Below are 25711 nucleotides of genomic sequence, written 5' to 3' on the forward strand. Positions count from 1 at the left end.
AGCCATGCAAGACCGGTGAAAACAGAAAGAAGCGGAGGGGATACGTGCGCTAAGATTCGATACGATGAAACTTCGGAACACCTGTTCCTCGTACCTGCGCACCTCTTGTCGTTCGCCTGGCCGGCGCGGCGTACGCTTCGCTAACCGGTTCTTCGTGACTCGGATTTTACAACGTGCTGCGTTTATCCGTTCTCGCCTTGTAACCGTGCGTTATAAACCGGTAGACAGTTACGCACCACGAAAGTGGAACAAGGGACTCTTGTATAATCGTAAACACGCGGAAACTCGCATCGATGCTGGAGATAGCTAGAAAGTAAATCACCAGAACACTTTCGTCGGTGCGAGGAAATTTGTAATCTAGTTTAAAGCCGAATCTTATCGTAATCGTTGGCACGATACCGATCTTTACCATTGATCGTTCTCGATCGTGACCACTCTCGTCGATGCACGTCGATGAAATCGGGATCTCTGCGACGGAAAAGGAATCACGCATTGCCGTCTCCCTTATGGTCACGTGACGTTGATAGCATATTATTCAATAGCAGACCGGCAACCTGTTGTTTGCTGCAATTGGCGACGCGCCAATTGAACGTGGGTGTCGCGTATCCTGGTGGAGGCCGATGATAAGCAAGTCTGAAAGACACGCAACTAAAGTTCCTTTTGTCAGTGACCGTTTCGATTAATTGATCTCCCGATATCGTTGCATCTGCTTCGTTGCATAGCGAATGATAGCCTCTCGAAGAAGCTGAGAGAACGATCGAAATCGTTGGTGCGTTCTCTTGATAAAGCAGGCGGTTCTTTCTGTTTCCGTAGTGGCTTGCGCTGAGGATGAATCTATGGGACCAGTATTCGTCAAGGAACCACCAAACCGAGTTGACTTCTCTAATGGAACCGGAGCTGTTGTCGAATGCCAGGCCAGAGGAAACCCCCAACCGGATATCATCTGGGTTCGTGCTGACGGAAGTGCTGTTGGAGACGTTCCTGGACTCAGACAGGTGCTTCCCTTTCTTTTCAAGCAAATTGCTAGAATTCCCATATTTTTTCTTTGCGTTCTTTGCACCATCTTTCAATTTCGTCGAGAACGATTGACTTCCCACTATCGAATGCTTGGACACCTACGTGTTATGCGTTTACGTTACCGATGCAACGAACGATCTTACGTCAGTCGTTCGACGATTAAGAAGGTCGAATTAATTGTCGCCTTATTAGATCGTTGTTTCGCAAATGAAAAAATCTTCTTGTGTCAGGTCTTACCGAACGGAAACTTGGTCTTCCCTCCTTTCCGCGCCGAGGATTATCGTCAAGAAGTTCATGCTCAGGTCTACAGCTGTTTGGCGCGTTCCCCAGCAGGTTCAGTTCACAGCCGAGATGTTAACGTGAGAGCCGGTAAGTAGCTATCTTCTTCCATTCCAAAATTACACAGGAACCCTCGCCGTCGTCTGGCCATCTGTTATTCTTCTAGTTTTAACGGAATAACGCAGTGTACAAAATTGGGTCAAATTTTGATGGACTACGAAGTAAAAGTAAAAGGCGTCTTGCCGTTGTCAAACTGTAAGAAAAGAGATTTATATAGATCAATATTATCGTAAGATTCCTTTTTCTAAAAATGTTATACGGATTAATTTTATCAGATTACATATAGAAGTTATTTAAGTTTTGAAGATGACAGTGGTACGACGTTAAAGATAGGCCAGGCACGGAGACTTAAAACGTTTTCTTTACAGCTGTATCGAACAGCGAACGATCGAGTACCTACATAATTTGGTACATTTTTGGGTCAGTACTGCGCGTTTATCTATCGCGACACGTACGGTGAGCATACTACATCAGTGGCAATTATCGCCGTTTCCTCCAACGATCAGGCAAAATTAGAGCAGGGCTTCCACGACGAGTAATCGCTGCCGCCGCCGTTGTTCGCAAGAACGCTCGCCGCTCATCGGTTTCTGGTCTGGTACTCGAACGGAAATCTATAATTAGCGAGACCATTTCGTTTCGGCATTTCCGCTTGAAATTCTCGAAAATATTGCACAAATTTTTAATCGCTCATCGGACGCTGTAATTCGCGCGAACGTGCATCGTTGACCCAGTTGCACGATCCAGTTGAAAGGGCTCGAGTGCCAAAACTCTCGAGTACGAAATATTGGAAATGAGAAACGGAGACCGAAGAGCGGCGTTCGCTCGCGATTTTCGACCGCGAGTTCTTTATCTTTTTTAAAAACGACGAAATCGCAGTGGTGGCGCAGTACTACGACACGGACGTCAACAAGGAGTACGCGATCCGTGGGAACAGTGCCATTTTGAAGTGTGTTGTTCCGTCCTTTGTCGCCGATTTCGTCAAGGTTCTGTCCTGGCATACCGATCAGGGAGAGGAGTTCGTACCTGGCGATGATTACGGTAGTCCTCGTGTTATTCGATCGAATCTAACGTTTAAGCCGGTCGTCTCGTCGTTCTTTCGAGCAGATCTACCACCTTCTCTATACGTAGCGAAACCCATAAAACGCATCTAACGAATGTACAAGGAAACGTCAGACGTCGCGTCGAATGATCGCGTGCCTGACGTTTATCGAAGCAATTATCAACGGCAAGCAGCTATCCGCGAATCCATAGAAAATAGAGCAATGGACCGAAAGCGTAGGTCAATCGCCCTCTGCTCGCATAATCAATGTATATGCACGCGAGAACATCGTCGACCGATCTCGTTAACGTTCTTTCCAGCTCGTTATTTCTACCGGGGAGCGTGCTGGCCCAAATAATTGGAGCACATCGTCGACGTGGACGTGGACGTCAGACGTTCCTCCCTCACCCTTCTCTCTACTTCTGGTTTCGCGCTCTCTCTCTGTTTAGCTTTCTCCTCCCGTGTCTGTCTCGTCTACTCGCGTGCTCGCACATGCGTAGAAACGGCCGTACACACACTACACACGGGCACACACAGCCACGAAGTCAAAGTGCACCGATCGTTTGCCGACGCGACGTGTCGACGTGCTCCTCCTGGATGCAAGCTTCTCTAAGCTTTCTCGCGGCTGCGGTGTAAGATGCAACCTAACGAATCGATCTGCTCGGCGAGAGACGACGACGACGACGTCGACGAATACGTCACCGCGGAAGCTGTCGTCAACGTCGTGCGTCTCAACGTTGTTATTCGTTACGGAGTAATCTCGTTTCGCTCGCCCATGTTCTCCATATGTCGTCGTACTTGGTCGAAAACCACGTCGATGACGAGCGTACACTGGTTTCCAGGGAACAATGAGATCGATAATGTTATGGTTCATTTCAGATTTCATTGCATAGTCCGTGCATGTGTAGATAATCGCCTCGAGTGCGTGGAAGAATCGCGCGAGCGGACGCGCATCGCTTACAACGCGGCTGATTATCGCCACTTCCGTTTATTGTAGTTGTACACCAGTATTATCAGTCCGAAGTAAACAACGAGTACGTGATACGCGGCAACGCGGCTATACTCAAGTGCAGCATACCGAGCTTCGTCGCGGAGTTCGTTCAAGTAGTCGGCTGGCAGGACGATCAAGGAAACTCTTTTAATCCGGACGAGAAGAACGGTAGGGCTCTGGGGATAGGCTTTAAAAGGGACGATGAAAAAAGCTGGCAGCGAGTTACGTTTGTCAACGTCGTATGATACGGGCTTCGATTGTAATCGATGTAAACGATAACGGTCCGGCAGATCTGTTAACATTGTTACGCTAATAATCATATCGTGCGCTCCTATTTTCTCTAGTCGTGACTCAGTACTACGAAGCGGAGGTCGTATCCGAATACGTAATACGCGGAAACGCAGCCATCGTGAAGTGCACCATACCGAGCTTCGTCGCGGAATTCGTGTCGGTTGACTCTTGGGTGGGAAGCGACGGTTCGACCTTCAGACCAACCAACGACTACGGTACTACGTTCATCGTCCTTGTCCTTTTTTCTGTTTCCTTTGTCGCAGCTCTCCTTCTGCTTTTGTCCGAATTGTCCGGACTGGGTCCCTCGAGTTTTTTCCTCTTCCTGGGGCGTTCCGTTTCCCGACAAACTTGGTAAAAGTTCAAAGTGGCACGTGGTAACGACTGGTTTCCGGCGCGGTCCAGTCTGGCGGCAGTTGAACGGCGGCGGCAACGCGACGAGGGTTAATGAACCATCCGCTGGGGCTCTCACGCCGGCATTATATAGCTCTCTTAAGAAAATAAACCAACTCGATTACCAAGCGCCAGCCGCTCGAGAATCGCGCGAATATATGTCGCTTAATCGAGCTAAACATTTAATCGACTCGTCCAATTTCATTTCTCGAGCGAAATCCCGGGCTCGCGAATCAACTACCAGCGTTCGCGTAAATCGTCCGAGCTGTTTCGTCAGCAGCCTGTTTTCCATGCAGTCGTTACGCAGCCGTATCAGCCAGAAATTCTCACGGAGTATGTGATCAGGGGGAACAGCGCGATCTTGAAGTGCAGCATCCCAAGTTACATCGCGGAGTTCGTTACGGTCGAGGCGTGGATCAGGGAGGACGGAGAGGTGTATATTCCGGAGGATCCTGCTGTCGGCCAGGGTATTACGGGGGTTCGATTCTACCCAGGCTTATTTAGACACGCCTCACGGTAAATCTGTTCCTTCCTGTTAAGGCGACACGTCGTATATCGACTAATCCATTGAATTTAATTTTATGCGAACTTCGAGGTATCGGTTGTTCGAAAATTGCCACGGTCGTATCGATTCGATCGCAAAACTGGCAAGTGCCTGAACTTTACTTTCAACCGTACAGAACTGGATCAGGTGGTAGATACCATGAGACGTGTCGTTGAATTCAGCGAATTCACGTGATCGAGTAAGCCAAAGCGTGTGTCTGTGTTGTTTCTGCGATTCACATATATCGTACAATCTGTATACCTATACGATCGTTGATCACGCATCCTGGTGTGCCCGCGCGGGCAGTCGTTTCGCAGTTCTACGTCACCGAGGCCGAGAACGAGTACGTGATACGAGCAAACAGCGCGATCATGAAATGCAAAATACCGAGTTTCGTGTCGGAGTTCGTTCAGGTGGATCAATGGGTAGCCAACGATGGAACGATTTACACGGTCGGAGACGATTACGGTAGGCGGAGACGGTGTGATCTCGTTACTGTACTAACCTACGAACCAGGGAGACGGGCTTCCGTTTCTCCCCCTCGCTCCAATTTCAACGTTTCATTTCCTTTTCCCGAACGAACGAATTCCGATGGGACGAAAGGGAAGCGGGACACGACACGAATACAATCCCGTTGCTACTTTAGTACTCTCTGTTTTACGGGTTTCGTGTGTCGGGTTCACGTTCTCTGGGTTGATGCGCGTTGCAGTGGTCCAGCAATTCTACGAGACGAGGGTCATCGACGAGTTCGTCTTGCGCGGCAACACGGCAACCTTGAAGTGTCTCGTACCCAGCTTTGTGGCAGATTTCGTAGACGTGATCGAGTGGTTGGCTGTCGAGGATGGATCCACGTACTCCGCGAACAGCCAAGAAGAAAAGGGTACTTCTCTCGTCTCGATTACGGAGAGCATATTTAACGAGAGCAGGCGATGAGCACCGTGGTTTTTCTCGATCGTGCAAAAGACTGTTCTATCTTTCTGACTATTTTTTATTATACAACTTCGAAAGAAATCCATATCCGTATCCGTGTTCGTTAATCTCGTTTATCTTCTTGTCCCCTTTCGAGCGGATGTAAACGATCGACACGGTTCGGTCCAGTTTGTTTCGTTGCTTTCGATCAAAGAAGTGGTCTTCGCATTGCGATCAACTCGATTTACCGCCTACGCTCGATTCACCGACCCGACGCGAGTCCTGACGACGTTTTAATGGAATTAATAAATGGAATTACCAGCGTGCTCATCCCTCTTGCGGAGGACAGGCGGCTCGAGCATGCTACAACGCTTTCATGGCGTCACGTTGGCTCTCGTTGCCGTCCGCTCTCAGGGTATGCCAGCGTATGCAGAATACAGTAATACCTACAGGATGAACTCGAAGAGCGCACGGGAGAAAGGAGAGAGATGGTTGCCTGTGATGATAGAGTGGAACGCGTGCAATTTGCTCTCGCCTATGAAAAGTTTGCCCTTTCTGACGCGGCCGACGCAAACGGAGTACGGAGGCAGAGCGTGCGGCTGGCAGTGGCCTCGTTACCCACCGCGATCCAACGGATTAGGTTAAGTCAGATTAATCGAGTCTGTCGCTCGCAAATTAAACGCGACCGCGAACAGGACGATCCACTTTCGTTCGGCTAACGATCGAACACGAACGGTAGTACGCGCGCCGCGACCTAATGAAATTTATTTCACGGTCGGTGGCCGAGCGTGTCGATGAGAGAATAACCCAAGCGACAGTCGATCGAATTAGATTTTCGCGTTTCCATCGAGACGATCGAGCTCTCTCTAGCCTCGTTCTCGACAGCGCACATTTCTAGGATTATAGTGCTTTACGTTTCGTTACATCGCATCAGCATCGCTCTATTCGCGATTAAGCTTCGTGACATAGTTCCTGGAAATATTCTCCGTCAAATATTTGTCGTTCGATTCGAACGAATGAGCGCGCCTCGAGTGAGAGACGGTTGGAAAACGGGACGGTTGCTCGGCCCCGTTCGTGATTTCGGATTAGATTAAGCCCGAACTAATCAAACCGACGCACGAGGAAATTGATGTCCGCTGGCTAGCCTAATTTCCGTTAGTGGGGAAAGAGAGCGTCGCCGCTCACGGAGTGACGATGCTCTGCACGGTAAACTCCCGTTTGCGGAGAGCCAGCCTCGCGGTTCATTGAAATTTTAATCGGTCGGATCAAAGCCCGTCCGTCCATCGACTATTCAGTTCGTCGACGAGCTATCCTCTTGTGTTTTCTTTCTCTCTGTTCCGTTTTTATTGCAGTGGTCGCCCAATACTTTGAAGTTCAGGTTTACGATCAGTTCGCGATACGCGGCAACGCGGCGATTTTCAAGTGTCAGGTTCCCTCGTTCGTCGCCGACCACGTGGACGTAGTAGGATGGATCGATTCGGCCGGCGGCAGTTACATAGCCGAGGGACAATCATACGGTATCAATCAACATGGATAGATGGAGAAAGGGAGAGATTCTGTACAGCGCGAGATCGTTGCTCCGCTTTCGCGCTGATCAGAGATCCACCGATTCGTTCCTTTGCTTCTGCGTGGGCGTGGGCGTTCGTTCTTCGATTCGTGCGTACTATGCTATATGGTTCGAGTGGAGAGATCGATCGACCGAGTTTCAGTCGTTAATGTTCTCGGATTACCTTAATTGCTTATACACAGTTGGGAAAACGTACGGCTAGCAGAATCGAGGAAAAAAAAAGAACTCGTCGAGCAGTTAAATCACCGCTGTCCAAATCGTGTCTGTACTCCGTTTACTCCAATCGCTCCGCTAATCGATTAATTACTCCGCTCGGCCGATTCTCCTTCTTCGTACGGTTTTAAGAGGTCGTAACTTCGCACGAATTACCGAACGCTCATCGCAACGATCGATCGCATCACGGATACGAGGCTGTATGTAGATGTGCGGCTTATGGTAAAACCGGAAACCGGTGTCTGGTTGCAGTTGTCGGGCAGCGGTATGCAGTGAACGTGATGGACGAACACGTCCTTCGGGGGAACGCCGCAATTATCAAGTGTCACATACCGAGCTTCGTCGCCGAATTCGTCGAGGTTGACTCTTGGATCGAAGACGAGAAAACTGAAATATACCCTAGCACCGATTACGGTACACACGCACACTTTCATGGGTACACACATGCAGTTCCATCTTAACCATGAATGAAAAGAAGGGGGGAAAAAAGAACGATAGAAGGTTTTCATTCTCTTTCATCCACGCTTTACGACCGCGCGTTGCGAGACTTTCCTTTTTTTTCGCGGACGAAACGTCGGTAACGCGTGGGTTCGCTCGCGTACGCTCCATTTAGTCGTACAGACTGCGAAAAGAGTGAAAAGGTCGTACGATCGTTTCCATTCATAATCGCGCGAAGGACGCGGCCGTGGCGCGACGAACCAACGTTTCAAGGATTCCCTCGGGCATCGACCGGATCGCCGAGTAATAACGAGTGACGTCCTTTGCGATCCTGCGTTCTGTTGGTGCAGGAACCGCTCGATTCGTACGCAACCAAGGGAGACACGCAACAGGTACGATCGGCATTGTGCATCGCGATCGCGAGACCGGAAATCGGCCACCACGATTGCAGGTTGCGGTGGATCACGAGTTAAGAAACAGGATGCGTCGTGGCGCCACGAGCAAATAAATAAGTAGGCAGAGAGATCGTTTCTCCGTGGCGATAACAGCGTCGTGTCTTTTCTTAAAAATAAAAAAAAGGAAAAAAAGAAAGAGATAACGTGTTCGTTCTATCGGCCTCCACTCGAATGTTGTATCGCGTCCTAGAGGACGAACCGGCGACAGAAATGCGTTTGACGTACGATGAAATCGTCCGACAGCCCGGATGCCCCTCGTTTCGGAAAGTAAACGCCGAACTATTCTTGAACTGTTCGTACGACGTTGACTGCCGCTGCTCGCGCTGTCCCAGACTTCCCTCCTTTTTCCAAATTCTTTTTCACGGCTCCACTGTATCTCACGGACCTTCCTTTCCCTGTGTGACTACTCTAGAGTACATGGCTATTGGTTTTTATTGCTTGTAGTATTACAGTAGTCGATTGCATGCATCGGGCTCGTTCGTTCGTGATTATTCTGTAAGCCGGAAGTCATCGAGAGGAACGCAACGTGAATGTAATTCTTTACGAGGTATTTAACTCGTCGAAGCTCAACAGAGTAAGATTACGAATTGAATATCTTAAATAGCTTCGACTTTTAATCCCTTTGGACATTCTTTATCTTGCTTTAAACGTGTTATTTTACTATTTGTATCCGATGGATAAAGTTAAAGGTAGCTTCTCCGGATTAAACGGATTAAAGGGAATACCGTAGATCAACAAATCTGATGGCATGTTCTTACAACACGTTTCACGGACATGCCAGAGGCTGGGAACAATGCAAACTCGATATTCCCTCGTCCGTTGTTTGACGAACGGGCCTGAATCTATGGCTTGAATCGCCCAACGATTCGTCGAACGGTGAAAGCACGAGATAGATAAAGAGTCGGTCGCTATTCAACGTTCAACGAACTTGGCCAAGGTAGCAAAATGTAGTAGAGTGCATGCGGGCCAATGTATTAATCAAGACGGCATTGTACTGGTCGATATACACTGCTACGTGTGTGTCTGTGTCCGACGAGTACCGTGTGGTCGTTGGGATAATTGAATATTTCTGATTGCCAGACCCATATCGGTACGAACTTTATATACTACCGAGCGTAAAATGTCGTTCAGTTCGATTAATCTGTTCCAATAGAACCGATACTGGCCGGAACGTTCTTTCCGATAAGTCAATTATCCCTGGTTAGAAAGTTGCACCGGACGAATCAACGCCGAGAAATAATCTATCTACTTTGCTTCGTGACTCGGTCACTCGAACAGATGGAAAATACCTGGTACTGCCTTCTGGAGAACTTCACATTCGCGATGTCGGACCCGAAGACGGATACAAGACTTATCAATGCCGCACCAAGCATAGACTCACCGGAGAAACAAGATTGTCTGCGACCAAGGGACGTCTCGTCATTACCGGTAAGTGACGATCATAAGAAACGATCAGTTTCAACTTCGTTGAAATCACGATTCTGATTTATTACATCGTCCTTTCTTCTTTATACTCTTCGAAGCGTGATAAACGCAGAGTTACGTTATCGCATAGCGTGTAAATACTTGTATATGTTTTTTAAAACAGTGACAATCAGAATCGTGTTTCTAGTTTCGAACCTGGACGGTAATCGCGTGCGCGTACAAGAGTGGAATAATTGTCATTCCTCTCGCGATGAAGTTAAACGACAATTTGAACGTTTTCGATTTTCCTCTCTCGTCTCTCTTTCTATTTCTTTTTTTTTTTTTTTTACAACAGTTGCTTGGTTTAGAAATTGACCGTCACACGAGATAAACGCGAGCATGTAAACGAGGACTCTTTTGCGATGTAAATCGTCCCCGCGAACGCGGTACCGAATTCGTGTTGCAGGTCGGACTTTAACTACTCTTTTATCGCGCGAACTGTGGTGTTCCGGGAAAGTATTGTCTGGGTTCGAAACTGTTTACCGAGGCAATTGATTTTCCCCGAAACAGAGTGAACAGACCGAGCGTTTATCCAGACCGTGCGATTAAGTAATCGAGTATCTATATAATTAATACCCAAGTATCTTGGAAAATCAATTGCCTTCGGCTGAAGTAGCCACGTCGATGTACGTGTTATTTTTTAAGCCAGCCAGCTTGATCGAATTATCAATGAGCGTAAAGTCAAATTTGAAAGTTCGTTTCGTATGGTCGGTGAAATTGAAAATATCTTGTTGTTTTAAAATAGATGTAAATAGATGAAAGAACGTATTGATATTTTGTACGAGATCAAGCTCGTTGGAAAACCTGAATGCTGGGACAGGGTACCCCTGCGGGCACGCGCCACCGCCCGCCCATAATTTGACTCTTGGCATGATCGGTTTCGATGAATTTTGAAAAGAACGGAAGAAAAGAAAGAAAGAGAAAAAAAAAGTAAAGAAACAGCGTAAAATTCTTCCGACGCTTTGCGGCGCCCTCACGCGATTTCCGGGCTCTGTCCTTCGCTCTCGCGTGGTAAGTCAAACGTCACTCTATAAGTCTAATATTTCACACGAAATGAAACGCTCTAGACGCTAACACGTGGAATAGATGTGATGCTCAATGCAGCTGTCAGCTTTCACCATTCTCCACTTTGTTCGTTCGTATCGAACGATATAAGTACGTAACGTCTCGTGTCACGAGTGTTCTATCGCTTTTGAAACATATGGTACGAAGAACTATCTTTTTCTTGGAAGCAAATCTGACAGGCACACAGCTTCGTTGGGTACAGAGCTATTCTATTGTCAAAGCAATCGGTCAACGACGGCAGGTGAATCCTCCTGTCGATACGAATGCGATTCCATCGAGTCTGAGTCGCATAGTGTACCGTGCAAATAACGACGGCCAAGAGATGCGGTAACGAGAATCACAATGACGACAAAGGGTCCGAGCAGGGGGGCCCACGCGCCGTAAAGACGGCTCCACACAGTCATAGCGTTTTCGTTGTGAAACAGAACCCGTGGGGAGCGTACGGCCAAAGTTTCCTTCGATGGACAACATTAACGGACTTTCCACGGAATCGAAAAGCAATTTACCGCTTCTCTGCCCTGCCCAAGGATTCCCGGTACCGGTTTATAGGTACGATATATCTCTGATCACCGATACGAGATACATGCATTAGCATGATCGAAAAAAAGGGAACTCGAACTGCGTAGGCAAAACTAGAAATATTGGAAAAAAAAAAAAACGAGAGAAAAGTAGGCTGTTCGGAATGTCTGAGAACGATTACGGGAGCTAGACATTCGATAGGAAGCTTTTTCGTCCATTGAAACGATTATTCCTCTTCTACTAACGCGTCGACGAGGAAAGGATGGTTTTTGAAACGACCGTGTATCCCTCGGGGGTTCCCCGTTCCACGTGCAGACAGGAGAAATTATCTGAATCGTTATTCGCGTGCCCTTCAGAACCGGTAGGCAGTGTCCGCCCAAAGATTCCTTCAACGGACGACATACGTGGATTCAGGACGGTGCAGAACGGAAGTCAAGCTTTGATTTGCCCTGCACAGGGGTTCCCCGTTCCCTTAAACAGGTAGACAATCAATTAAAAAAGAAAGAAGGCAAAATATCACGCTAATCCTGCCCGATATCGATATTTGGAAAGCGATGTTGCTGTTTAATTGCATAATCAGAGCCAGTTGGAAGCGTGAGGCCGAAATTCCCGACCATCGACGACTCCAGGAGTTTCCGCACGACCATCGACGGCTCTGTAACCCTTCTTTGCCCCGCACAGGGGTATCCTGTCCTGGTTTTCAAGTAAGTTTCGTCTCGTCACGATCGATATCGTGTTCTGTATCTTTCTCGCACCTTTCACGGATACTCGAACGTAGAACCGGTGGGGAGCGTCCGACCGAAATTTCCATCTGTGAGCAACATAAACGGTCTGACTGTCGTCACCAATGGAACGCTGCCTCTGCTCTGTCCCGCGCAGGGATTTCCGGTACCAAGTTATAGGTATGCCTTCGAATTAAAATAGAAGAACGTGGCAAGTTCGAGGAGAGTTTTTCCCAGTGAACATTTCTAGAACTCGTTGACTGCTTGAGATAAGACGCGAGGAACGATCGCTAAAATAATTGTGTCGTAGCTCTCATATAGGAGTTTGAACTGCCAACTGCTATTTTAGAAAGAAGATATCGATCCAGCAATCTCGTTTCTCTCACGGCGTTCTTTCTTCTCTATTTTCTCTTCAATCTCATGCTTTCTCCGACTGTTTACAAAGTTTTTTTTAAAAATGGGCGTGTCACACTTCCCCTGGTCCTGGTCTTTTTCTCGCGATCGTTCAAGTCCGCCCAGGGGTTCCCGATCCCACGTGCGATCACACGCGAGTTCACGCCGCGTGTACACTATATGGTAACATTCAGAGCCGGTGGGCAGCGTGAGACCGAAATTTCCGACGATCGATGACACCAGAGGATTCCGTACGATGAAAGACGGCTCGGTGACGTTGCAGTGTGCCGCCCAAGGGTTCCCTGTCCCGGTACACAAGTAAGTTGGCGACCGATTCGCGAGCTACGTGGACGCAGCGTGGTAAAATTTCGCTGTGTTTTTTCCTTTCGACGATATTTCGCAGAGCCCGTGGCGAGTGCCCGGCCGAAACTCTCCAGCACGATCAACTTAATCGGACTCACGACGAGGACGAACGGAAGCTTGCCGCTTTTCTGCCCCGCGCAAGGATTTCCCCTTCCGTCTTATAGGTAGGGAGCTTGTTGTTAAGTTTTCGAGATGCGAAATGGTCGAGGAGAATCTGGGTTTGCCCGGTTTCTGAGAGCTTCTCTCATTCAATAGTTTCTAGGACGCTTCATCTTTGTTCCGTCGAGATCAAAGGACAAGTGGCTGTGTTAAATAACCGATGTTAATCCACGATTGAAGGGGCAGCGATAAATTATAGCGCAACAGCTGCGCGACTATAACACCGTTTCTACTTTCGATAACTTTTCCCGTCTCGACAAACACGATCTGTACGTTTTCCCCGATGCGGTGGGTTCCCTGTTCCCGTTCCCGTGCACATGAAACGTCGACGCGTTATCAACGTTTGTTACGTGCTTCTTCCCCTTGGGATTGCAGAACCCGTGGGGAGCGTACGACCCAAGTTTCCGACGATGGATAATTCTCGTGGATTCGTCTCGACCGTCGAACACGCTCTGACTCTCCTGTGTCCTGCTCAAGGATTTCCAGTTCCTTCGCATAGGTGGGATAAGGTCGCGGAATTGTCTCATAGATCTATCGTCGTAAATGTCGTTTTATATAGAGAAACAGAAGTCAAGAACGTCGAAGAAGTTCAGGAGTGACGGTCGATTGCCCTGTCCCGGCGTTCCAAGCAACGAAGAGAATCGACTCAACGATCGCGTCTGTAGCGAAGGTGTTTTCTCGTAGAGCCGGTGGCCAGCACGAAACCGAAGTTCCCGATGACGGAGAACTCGCGTACGTACACGGTTCACTGCGACCAGCCGCTCACTTTGATGTGTCCAGCTCAGGCGTTCCCCGTTCCAGCCTTCAGGTATACAAACTTTGGAATTTCCAAGGCGTCGGTCGGTTGAACACGTACGCGAATCGATGCGCGGCTCGATATCAAAGAAATCATGCAGATGAAGAATAACGCGATAAACGACGCGATCATTTGCCCGGTTCGTATGGACGTATCCTCCGTCATATTTTTCTTGGTATCTCCCTTAGAGCCTGTTGCCAGCACACGACCAAAATTTTCGTCGTTGGCGGACTTGCAAGCGTTCAAAATGGCTCTCGGTGGTGCGATGACGTTGCTGTGTCCTGCCCAAGGGTTTCCCGTTCCGTCGTACAGGTAACAGTCCCTGTTCTCTGTCTTGGCTCTCATCTCGCGAATCGTTTGACTTTTTCCATCAGAGCCAGCATCAAGCACGCGTCCACAATTATCTGGTCCAAGCGATCTTCTACGATTCAGCGCTTCTTCGCTAAAAAGCGTCACCCTTTTGTGTCCAGCTCAAGGATTTCCAGTCCCCATCTATAGGTAGGCAGCGAAATAGTTCTCACGATCGGAGAACAATGAGAGCTTCTCGTAACTTTGATAAGCTTTCGATTCGTTTCAATAGATGCAGGTCCGTTCTATTCAGAGATCGGCGACTTTTTTTTGGGAGGAAGGCACGTATGATCGTGGGTCCGTGAAAAGAACTAGCTTGTTCTATAGTAAAAAGGGGGAGTCCCTATTCCAGCATGTTCAAAGACACTCTTCATAGCTTCCCCTTTACACACGACCTCTCCGTATCACGGTCTCGCGTTCTGTTTTTAGAACCCGCGTCGAGCAGCAAGCCACAGTTTCCATCTGTGAACGACGTCGGATTACGAGTAACGAAAGGCACAGGCTTTTCGTTGCTTTGTCCTGCACAGGCGTTTCCAGTTGCCACGTTTAGGTAGGTCGATATATCTGTCGAGCGTGCACGCTTCCACGCGGCACTAAGAAAAAATAGACGACGTCTCGTCGTTTTCTTCCTCTCTTCCGTCTGCCGTCTCACCCTGTCCCAGTATATTAGACACGTTGACGAAGTGGAATCCGTGGATTCCGCGTAAGTCCTCTCGAGAAGGAGAAGAAGAAAGTTGGAACGATATTCGCGACCGAGCAACAAGATCCACGAAGTCTTCGCTCTTCGAGTTTAAACCACTTTTCCAAGAGGTTATCCCTTTTTCTAGAACCAGTCGGTTTCGCGAAGCCAAAGTTCTCGATGATCGACAAGAGCCGAACGTTCGAGATCCTGGAAGCCCAGAGCGTAACGTTGCAGTGTCCCGCTCAGGCGTATCCTGTCCCAGTCCTCAAGTAAGTCCACGAAGAAGAAGCGTAGGGACTCACCGTCGCACTCTAAAGATCGGCTCGTTTCTCGTGTGATCCGCAGAACCGCTATCGAGCTCGAAACCTAAATTAACCGCCCTGGACGTGAAATCGACGAACCCTAGCACGATGCTGGGTACCATTGCCACCTTACTGTGTCCCGTTCAAGGATTCCCAGTGCCAGCATTCAGGTAAAACGTACGAGAAACTCGTGGTTTGTTTTTTCACAAGATTCGAAGCGATCCTCGCGACGGCAGGTAACGCTAGAACAACTAGTCCTCCTTGAAAACAACGAGCAGCCAATGAGCACTCTTTGTCTCACAGTAGAGCGGTTCTTCCGTCACGTGAATAGTTTAATCGATATCGCCTTTCGCTTGCTCGTTCTTTTCCGTGGATTCGATGATATCGCGATTCAACTGGCTGAATGTGCCAGTCAATTACCAGGAACAATTAGCGCGATGGTTGTCAGGACCCTGTCCCAGTGGCATAGAGCGGTCGGTGATTCGTTTCTTCTCGTAGAGCCGGTGGCCAGCACGAAGCCGAAATTTCCCATGACGGAGAATTCGCGCACATATACCACCTACACGGTGCGACGCGAGCTGCCTTTGACTTTGCCCTGTCCGGCACAGGCGTTCCCCGTTCCGGTCTTCAGGTACGCGTAAAGTTGCGCTTTCATCTGGTCGAAGCATCGATTTCAGTGTACGTTTCTATCGTAAATGGGACAAGTACTCTGTCTCCTATCAAAGAATCGAGTGAAGATCGAACGCGAGAAGACAGACGATAGCTCGCAAACGTTCACCGGATAGATTTCTGTTTGTCTTTTACTCGAGCCGAGGGGATACCCAGTCTCAGTGTCAGGGAATCGAACCACCTGTCGTTCATCCGTATACAGCTAACCGCTCTTTTGGTCAGAACCGGTATCCAGTGCGAAACCAAAATTCACGAACGCCGACATAAAGGTTGTGAGACCAACGGCGACTACCAACGCGGTGTCGATGACTTGTCCTGCACAAGGATTCCCTGTCCCCATCACACGGTCAGTAAGAATTCTCGAGCATAAATGGATTTTCGTATGATTCTCAGAGCCTACCTCCAGCGTAAAGCCAAAACTACCGTACGTTCGTAAAGTCGAGTTTATGGAAGGGAGAACCAGCGATGCGGTGTGTTTGACGTGTCCGGTGCAAGGTTACCCTGTTCCACTTTCGAGGTGAGACGATATATAATCGCGAGCGCACGGTCGCGCGAACCCGCGGTCGATACAATTTCCCAATGGTTCGGACGCGACGTCGGTTTCGAATGACTCGCGTTTGGCTTTCGCCGTGGCTTGTTCGTTAATTCTAATTTCACACTGTCGCCGGCTTTGTGTCGTCGCTTTCCAGAGTCGTTTTATATATCGGAAACGTAATTCCCGTTGTCACGATATTTTCCCCAGAACCTGTTGGACTCAAGTCGCCCATTTTCTCCACCGACAATAGCTTTAGTAAATACGCGAGGCGCAAGGGTATAAACGTGGTGCTCGCGTGCAACGCTCAGGGATTCCCCGTGCCAACCACCAGGTAATCTCGCGTGTCGCTCGGCAATATCGCACGCTTTGTTTAACGTGTTTATGCCTCTTAAAATACGATCAAATACAGCGTATTTTAATCGCGATCGTTCGTCGACTCGCTTCCTACGTTTAGCGCGTCGAGCTCGTCACTTTGTTCTTTGCTCGTCGTCGGGAATATTCTTTCCGTGTTTTTCGTAGAACCGGTCGGATTCAAGTCGCCGATCTTCTCCAACGATCTCAGTCTTAGCGCGTATGCGAGGCGACAGGGCATGAGCGTGGTTCTCGCGTGCAGTGCTCAGGGATTCCCCGTGCCAACCACCAGGTAATTTATCACCATCACCTTCTTCGAACGTTTGGAAAATATTCTTGCTCCTATAAAACGCTATCGAGAAAATAGTTTACAATGAAAAGCAAAGATTGGAGAGCGCTGTGTGTTTCGTAGAACCGGTTGGATTCAAGTCGCCGATCTTCTCCAGCGATGATAGTCTGAGTAAATACGCGAGGCGCAAGGGCACGAGCGTGGTGCTCGCGTGCAGCGCTCAGGGATTCCCAGTGCCAACAACCAGGTAAATCTGTCGCGCCAGTCGAGAAATCAGCTGGATCGAATGCGATGTGAAACAATCGATTTCAGAACCGGTTGCAGCAAGGTCCCCGCGATTAACGTCGGACGATTTGAGCCGTACGATCAGACGATACGAGGGTCAACCAATCTCCATTTTTTGTGCCGCGCAGGGAAGCCCTGTGCCCACTACTAGGTAAAGAATTCAACCTGGTTCGGCATATCGATTAAATTCCAGCCGTGAAAACCGTTGAACGGTTAGCTGAATTAGTTATCGGGTACTGTTGTTCGGCTACGTTCTATCGGTGTTCGGTATCGACGAACTAGAACTGTGTATGCTAGAATAATCAAGCGTCAATGTTGTTTAGAGCCTGTCGGAAGCAAAGCGCCAGCCTTTGCCGGAGATCCAAAACTCTCCTTGTTGGGACGTCGAATAAACACGGATATTAGTCTTCCGTGCAATGCTCAAGGCCATCCAACTCCTGTCTATAGGTACGAAACTGGATGACACGGACATGGAAAGAACGCGTTTTTGCTTTCTTCTCTCTCACAAGGTAGCGCGAGAAGTGTAGGACCGTTGACGACGTAGTCGATGAGAAAAAAAGGGGAACCCTGTCCGGCGGACTCAGGCTACACGGGCTAGAAATTTTAATGGCATTCCGCGTGACTTCGTTGTTTCCCTTGCTTAGAGCCGATGGGGATCAAAGCGCCTGCTTTTGTGGGGGACGTTAAATCGTTCTTCTTCCTTCGTAAAGAGGGCTCGGAAATGAGCATGCTGTGTAACGCCCAGGGTCATCCTGTTCCCGTAACCAGGTACTAAATTACCCATTGAAAGGCATCGACTATCGCGCTAGGCCGAGTCGTCGTCCCGTGATATCTGGTCATTTCGCAAAGCTGCGCAAAAGAATGAGATCGCGCGTTGCTTAACAATTTGTCGAACGTTTCTAGTTATTCACGGGACGATGATTTTGTAAGTCCATTAAGTGACGACGGTCAGGTGCAGGCCTTGCTCCCTCTAGAGTATCGTGTTCGGTAATCCGAGATAGTTAGGTAAAATAGTTAGTCTGGTCGGTTCGAAGGCGGTCTTCAGTGCAGCTTTTGCTAATCCTGTGACAGAGCCGGTCGCCACGAAGAAGCCAAAGTTCTCGAGTGACACGAAATTATCTTCGTACGATCGTCCCAGTGATCAAGATCTCACTCTGCTCTGTCCTGCTCAGGGGTTCCCAGTTCCATCTCATAGGTATACCTTTCAAATTAATCGGCGAGTGTTAGTCAAAGAGCGTCCAGCTCACAGCATGGCCCTATGTATTTGTATGATTAGAACCAGTTGGCAGCAAAGCGCCAGCGTTCACGGGCACATTGAAGGGAGGATGGATGGAGGCTAAAGGAGATGCCAGTGTCGTACTCTTCTGTCCCGCGCAAGGGTACCCTGTGCCATCATTTAGGTAACTGATTCTTCCATAAAATATTCCTGATCGTGTCCTACGTGCTCCGATTATTCCACTGGTAGCGGAAGTATAAGATAACGCTTTAATTAAACGAGCTTCGTATTCATTTAAATCCGTAGAACTTGCGCAGCGTACGAATAGGTAAAATAATCTGGTCGATTCGAAGGCGGTCTTCATGCGAGCTTTTCCTAATCCTGACAGAGCCGGTCGCCACGAAGAAGCCAAAGTTTTCGAGCGACGCGAAGAAGTCCTGGTACGATCGCGTCGTCGGTCAAGATCTCACACTATTTTGTCCTGCTCAGGGGTTCCCAGTTCCATCCTATAGGTATACTTCTTGAATTAATCATTGGTTGTTAGTCAAAGAGCTCACAGCATGGCCCTGTGTCTTCGTGTAATTCGTTAGAACCAGTGGGCAGCAAAGCGCCAGCGATCACGGGCATTTTAAGGGGTGGATACATGGAGATTAAAGCGGACACCAGTGTCGTGTTCTTCTGTCCCGCGCAAGGATACCCTGTGCCATCATTTAGGTAAATGATTCTTTCTTCAAGTATTTCTACGTGCGTTGGTCTTCGTAATGCAGCGAGAACGCACGTTGATACTTCAATCGAACGACTATTCATTTAAACACAAAGATATTTCGATACGGTTAGTTTGTTAAAGTAGTTAGTCTGGTAGACTCGAAGGCAGTCTTCATACGAGCTTTTCCTAATCCCGACAGAGCCGGTCGCTACGAAGAAGCCAAAGTTCTCGAATGACGCGAAGCTATCCTGGTACGATCGTGTCACCGGTCAAGATCTCACTCTATTTTGTCCCGCTCAGGGGTTCCCAGTTCCATCCTATAGGTATACTTCTTGAATTAATCATTGAGTGTTAGTCAAAGAGCTGACAGCATGGCCCTGTATCTCTGTGTAATTCGTTAGAACCAGTTGGCAGCAAAGCGCCAGCATTCACGGGAACGGTAAAGGGCGTATGGATGGAGAATCCAGCGGACACCGATGTCGTTCTCTTCTGTCCCGCGCAAGGGTACCCTGTGCCATCCTTTAGGTAACTGATTCGTCCTTAAAGTATTCCTAATTTACATGCATCGAGCATACTCTACCGCAGCCAGAGTGACGTTTTAATTAAAAGAGTTGTTCATTTAAACGCGAAAGACCTTCGCGTCGATTTCATGGGGCGAGCGCGGCATTATTTGGCAATCGTTTGTGAAAACTGAAGAGCACTTAGTGGACCAGATTGTTTCTATTACGTTGCCTTGGCCTTCTTTTCGTTTGCCCTCATCCCGTACTTGTCCGGCATCGGGCTCCCCTTTTCTGACATTCAAAGTGGAACAATTAATTCTGCCTCGCTCATCGCGTGTGCATTGTTAGAACCGGTCGGCAGCAAAGCACCGGCGTTCACGGGGGATGTGAAGGGCGTTTGGCTGGAAAAAGGAGCTGGATCCAGCACCGTGCTACCATGTCCCGCGCAGGGATACCCCGTCCCCTCCTTTAGGTAAAGCTCTTTGTATTAATTAACCCGAAAGAAAGAAAGGAAACTGGTCGGTTGTTAGCCGAGCGCGGTAAGATCGATCGAAGACCGTGAAGAGAAAGCGCTGCAGGTTCGGATCGGATTAGTTTTGTCGGTTACTTTCTCCGTGGATGCCTCTTGCTGCACTGTGATTCTTTGATCCTTTTTAATCAGGGCCCCCCTGTACCATCAGACCAATTATGTAACCATGTTGCGCCAGTTGTTGGCAAGCATTATCTTGCTCACGGCTTCCTTCTTTTGCATCTAATTAGAACCAGTCGGGAGCAAAGCGCCGGCGTTGATGGGGATCGTTAAAGGAATAATGTTAGAAGTCGAGACGAAGACGAGTGTCGTGATATTCTGTCCAGCGCAGGGCTATCCCGTGCCTTCATTTAGGTAAATTTATAATTCTTACGAAAATAAAATGTACACGTGATATTCTAACATCTGTCCTACGCGTCTTCTATAGTTAATCAATCGCACTGAATGTCGTGACTAAATCAAACACTCTTCTTCATACCGTATTCATTCTTCACTTGAACAAACGTTCTTACTAACATGTTAATGCAACTTGTCGATCGCACGCGTTTCTTGACTGCATGTACATATACATGAAATTCGTAGAACCGATCGGGACGAAGGCTCCGGCGTTTACGAGCGAGTTAAGGGGTGGTTGGCTGAAGAAGAGAGCGAAGTCCAGCGCCGTTCTGTCGTGCCCGGCTCAGGGGCATCCCGTGCCCAGTTTTAGGTAAACACTCGTTAATCGAATATTTTCGAACTGCTCTGTATAAACAGAGCCAGTGGGAAGCAAAGCGCCAGCGTTGACGGGTGACTTGAAGGGCGGCTGGAAAGAAAAGGCCTACGAGTCGACGGTCGTTCTGTTCTGCCCGGCGCAGGCTTATCCCGTGCCCAGTTTTAGGTAAACCTTCGTTAACGCACGCATCGTTTCATACTTTGGAAACCTCGAACAATTTTTGTGTCGTCAGAGCCCATCGGCAGCAAAGCTCCCGCGTTGATCGGCGAGATGAAACGCGGTTGGAAAGAGACCAGTACGTTATTCAGCGTGGTGTTGACGTGCCCCGCACAGGGATATCCTGTACCCAACTATAGGTAAATCGTTCGATCGTTAGTTGACGAATGGCTCGTTTGTTTTCCCGATAGAACCGGTTGGTAGCAAAGCACCGTCGATTCTCGGGGAAAAGGGAAGTCTCATGGAGAGGCACATGGGTATGCACATCGTGATCCTCTGCCAAGGGCAGGCTTACCCTGTTCCATCGTTCAGGTAAATCGCGAACTAACGAGATGTTGGTTTGAATTTTACGACCAGTTTGTTTGCGTTCCTTTTCACGCGTTTCGTTTTTTCCTGGCGAAGAACCGGTGCAAAGCAAGGCACCATCCGTAAGCGGAGACGCAAAACGATGGCAGAAGACCAAAACCTCATCGGGATTCGCGGTGCAGTGCCAAGCGCAGGGTCACCCGGTACCAGCGTTCAGGTACTCGAGTCACATCGCAGCTCGTCCTTCTTATCGATCGTTTTCGTAATTCCATTTTGCCTATCGAATAAACAAAAATCTCTGAATGCGGAGGAACGTCGCTCCCGAGCGGTAGACGTTCTCTTCTTTTTTGGCTTTTGTCGACACGAGCTCTTCGAAGCTGACAAACCTGCACGATTGTTATATTGCCAGAGCCGATGGGAGCGAAGGGGCCGAAATTCTCGAGCGACGATCGCGTGAATTCGTTCATCCGCGCCGCTGGAAGCTCGTCGACATTGCTTTGTCCCGCACAAGGGTTCCCAGTTCCGTCGTTCAGGTAAATGACAGCTCCGCTCCAGTTAGACCTCTTTGTCTCGCGTTTATTTGATCTAGAGCCCGTGGGATCCAAGGCGCCAGCCTTTCAGAGCGACGCGAAAAGCGTCACCTATGTCAGAGCCGCGAAATCCTCGGTCGCGCTCACGTGTTCCGCTCAGGCATCGCCACCTCCGACTCACAGGTAATCTTTTGCTTGCTTTTTTCTTTTCTCTTCTTGATCTTTTCGCGTTTCGCGAGTACGAGGCGACGCGGTGGCACGTTCACGCGGGGCGAGCATTTTGAGCGTTAATAAAGAAATGTCGTTTGTTACGTTTTATGAACGTCAGAGCCGGCAGGTCGGGTGTCACCAAAATTCCCGAAATCAGCAAAATCCGACTCGTTCGAGATGGCGAATGGTGCTGAGCTCAGTTTACTATGCGACGCCCAGGCATTCCCTGCTCCCACGTTTAGGTCAGTGAACTAATCTTCGTTTGTCCATTCACCGGTTCTCTTAATTTGGCGCTTGTGTAGAGCCTGTAAACGGTGCCAAACCCAGAGTCGCGTCCACTGCCAAGTACGACGTTCTCGCCAGTTACGTGGCCACGCCAGTAACGATGCTTTGCCCGGCGCAGGGTCACCCTCTTCCAGCTTATAGGTAATTTATCGACGATCTCTTAAGAGATATCGTTTCTCTACATTCAGAGCCTGTGAGCGGCGCTGCGCCCAAAGTGCCACCCACAGCAAAGATAACGGTCTTCTCTCTGCCGGCGCAAAATGCTACGGCCCTGTTGTGTCAGGCTCAGGCGCATCCATTGCCGATCTTCAGGTATGCTCGAACGAGCAAAAGAGAGGAAGTCTTCGATCGCGATTCGCGATTATTCTTGGCAGTTTCTTCGTTCGACTCGTTAGGGCGATGGACTACGGAACGCGAGAGAAACGTGAAGATATAGATTGATCCGGTGGCGTTGAATGTTTTGCTCGTTTTGCTTTCTAGAGCCGGTCGGAAGTAGTCCTCCTCGATTGCCGCCTAGATCGAAATTCGACGGATTGGTAAAAGTCCAGGGCCAATCTTTGACGTTACTGTGCGAGGCTCAGGCCAGTCCTCCGCCTTTGTACAGGTGAGCAACGTCGTTCGGTACTCCTTCGTATTCCGTCCTAGCCTTTGTCGATCGGTCTTTATCTTCACGTCCATCGTATTCTTTGGGACATGATCACGTGCCGTGCATCGATGACGCGTCCGACAACGACGACAAGCGACATATCCCCGTACCCAATTATTACAGAGCCACGGGGTAGTGTGCGCCCAAACGTACGAGACAAGGAAATGAACGGGCTGAAGTGGGACATCCTAGTCGATCGAACGGTGGGTCTGCCGTGTCCTGTTCAAGGTTTTCCAGCCCCCACGTTCAGGTACGGTCACGTGTATGAACGTAAACGAGGGGCCTCGAGCTTGCTCCAGGCGGTGGCGATCCTGCTCGGGTACTCAGCCTTTTTTCTCCATCGTTTCCTCGCATCGTTTCGCGTGGTCGAAGATGAGAATCGCGAGCCACGCGCCGAATTAGTCGCGTTCTCTTGCCGCTTACAGAGCCGACAGGTAACGTCGCGCCGCGTATAGCCGGTGAACGTTACGAGGGTGGCAAGCTCGTCGACGTTCCAAGGACATTGGTGGTGGCTCTGGACTGCTCGACTCAGGGATTTCCTGTCCCAGTGACAAGGTACTCTTTCGTTCTCGGGAACACGTTACGATCGCGTTTCAGAGGGCACAACCAAGATAGCTCCGCGTTTTTCGGGCAAGAAATTCGAAAGGGAAGTGGTTTTGGCTGCTAGGGGTCAGGATATCGCGTTGACTCACGCGCTGCAGGGATTTCCCGTACCTCTGACAAGGTAGACACCACCGATTGATTATCTCGCGGTTTCCCTATTGTTGCCCCCCGCTGGTTTCCAAAGTTGTCGTCGTCGTCGTCGATGAGTCGAGTCAGTTGATGTCTGTGCGTTTCGCGAGGCATGTTACCCGGTCGAGGAGCTTGTTCTCAAGGTAAGTAGCATGAAACGTTTAAGCATAGTCTACTCAAGATACTAACCGTTGGGGAGAAGGACGAGGTACGTAATGTGCGTGTTTAATTCTTCGCGAGAAGGGGGTCTCACGTGTGTGTACCAATCGATCGGAGCATTAACTGAATGGTAATAGGAGTACCCAGTTGATCGCAAGTTCCACTAAGAGAATCGATATGCACTAAGAGCCTCTTTCTCGCAGAGTCTCTTTGTAACGATCGACGAATTAAAAGAAACGAATCTAATTACGAATAAATGTAGCAAAGAATGAAACGAATGAGGACGACTTAGTTATTCTGGGCAATGAATGATATCCTTCCAGAACCGTCCGGTCGTACTGCCCCAAAAGGGACTGGAGACGGCCTTAATAAGTACCGCGGGGTAGAGGGCGAGTCTCTGGCGCTGGCGTGTGCGGCACAAGGCTTTCCTGCCCCGATCTCTAGGTACACACAATTCCGTATAGCTTCTCTTTTTTTTCTTTTGTTTGGTCGTTTGGTCTTGCTCCGCAGAGCACGGATCCTATTTTCGAAGCGTTCCATCCTTACCCTCTACCCCGTGTCGGGTGGCGGTACCGCAAAAATCCAAGAAGTCGGACGTTCGACAGAGGCAGAACGAGAGAGGCGAAGTATAAGAGACAAATAAGACACAAGAGGCAGACACGAATTGCCGTAAAGCATAAGAGATAAGGGGAACGAAAACAAAGGTAGCCTCGAGTGAGAATAAAAAAAGAAAATACGAACAAAGAACAAAGCAAAGAGAGAACGAAAAGAGAAAAGCAAGGGAAAAAGTGAGTGGGCAAAGCGTGCATAGCGGTGATCCAAGATCCCAACGCCGACCACTCTCGTAAACTATCTATATAGGAACGGCAGACGAGCTTAGAATAGAGAAGAAGGATGATTATAGGGCGATTTTTGTTGTTGTAAGAGACCGATTTCTTTACTCGTGATTTGCTCGCGCCACAACTCGTCTCGTTCAACTTTAACGCATCTTGCATTTTGTTCTCGATTTAAGCTGAACGTGATCGTGTCTCTTAGATAGTTACAAAGCGAAAAAACAGGGAAAATCGACGATAAATCTTCGTTAAGAAGGAAGAAAGAAAAAAAGAAAGAAACGAAAATTGTGTATCCCGTATCCGGGGCCAATCGGACATGTTGGTTTTCAGTGCCAACTGGAACCCCGTGGCGCAACCCCACGAGATAGGTGACGGAAGCGCGACTCTGAAAAGGATGCGGGCCCTCTTCTCCTTCGGTAACCTCGGTGCTGATCCGGGTGGTCCGAGAGGGTGTCACCCGATCAATGGGGCGAACAATGTTGCCCAGCACCTGCACACCTCCAATAAGTCCCACGATATCTGGCTGGTAAGTCCTCGCCACCTTCGTGCTTCCGTTCATCCGTTCGTGTATTTCACTGCCCCACACCCTCTCTTTCTCTCACTTGCCAGGATTGCGCGTCATGATTCGTGTAGTATGTCTCGCGCGTTGTCCACTTGCACAATTGTCACACGTCGTGTCGCTCGATTGTCACCGCCTTCCTGAACCTCTTTCTTGTTCGTCTTCCCAACTTCGTTCCAGATCCAATTCCTACGTTTACGGGAACAAGTTTCCCGTGATTCGCTGTACATTATTCACACACGAGTGGTGTGGAAGCTTATTTTGATTTCGTTAAGCAGTTTTTAACACGATCCATCCCGATCTTGGAGTAGATTTTTCTTAATTTTAACCCGGTCGTCCGTTTCTTTCTGTTGTTAAGTTCTCTAATCCATTTCGGTGATCGTAAATTGTCAGTCAACACGCGGCGAAGATCGAGAGTAAGGACGACGCACACAGCG

At 48.9% G+C, this 25711-nt stretch overlaps 1 protein-coding gene across 50 annotated transcripts in view; it reads left to right on the top strand.

The window, feature by feature from the left end:
* The window catches only part of Dscam1 (Down syndrome cell adhesion molecule 1), a 54099-nt gene that overhangs the window by 4222 nt on the left and 24166 nt on the right, over positions 1 to 25711 (top strand). For 22 of the 50 annotated variants that reach the window (XM_069116992.1, XM_069117018.1, XM_069117013.1 and 19 more), the window contains exons 3-7: positions 814 to 995; positions 1248 to 1386; positions 5321 to 5491; positions 9472 to 9621; positions 23589 to 23715. In XM_069116992.1, the coding sequence (XP_068973093.1) occupies positions 814 to 995; positions 1248 to 1386; positions 5321 to 5491; positions 9472 to 9621; positions 23589 to 23715 (769 nt within the window). Of the gene's footprint in view, positions 1 to 813; positions 996 to 1247; positions 1387 to 2232; positions 2395 to 3392; positions 3555 to 3730; positions 3893 to 4917; positions 5080 to 5320; positions 5492 to 6872; positions 7038 to 7552; positions 7715 to 9471; positions 9622 to 11147; positions 11272 to 12759; positions 12884 to 13253; positions 13378 to 13862; positions 13987 to 14849; positions 14974 to 16068; positions 16193 to 18206; positions 18331 to 20316; positions 20441 to 20668; positions 20793 to 21416; positions 21538 to 22825; positions 22950 to 23588; positions 23716 to 25711 lie in introns of all 50 variants that reach the window. The other 28 variants (XM_069116987.1, XM_069117011.1, XM_069116986.1 and 25 more) reach the window with 24 other exon arrangements.

The sequence above is a fragment of the Bombus flavifrons genome, chromosome 7 (genome assembly GCF_040668555.2).
Source record: "Bombus flavifrons isolate JBK064 chromosome 7, iyBomFlav1_principal, whole genome shotgun sequence".
Classification (NCBI taxonomy): Eukaryota; Metazoa; Arthropoda; class Insecta; order Hymenoptera; family Apidae; genus Bombus; species Bombus flavifrons.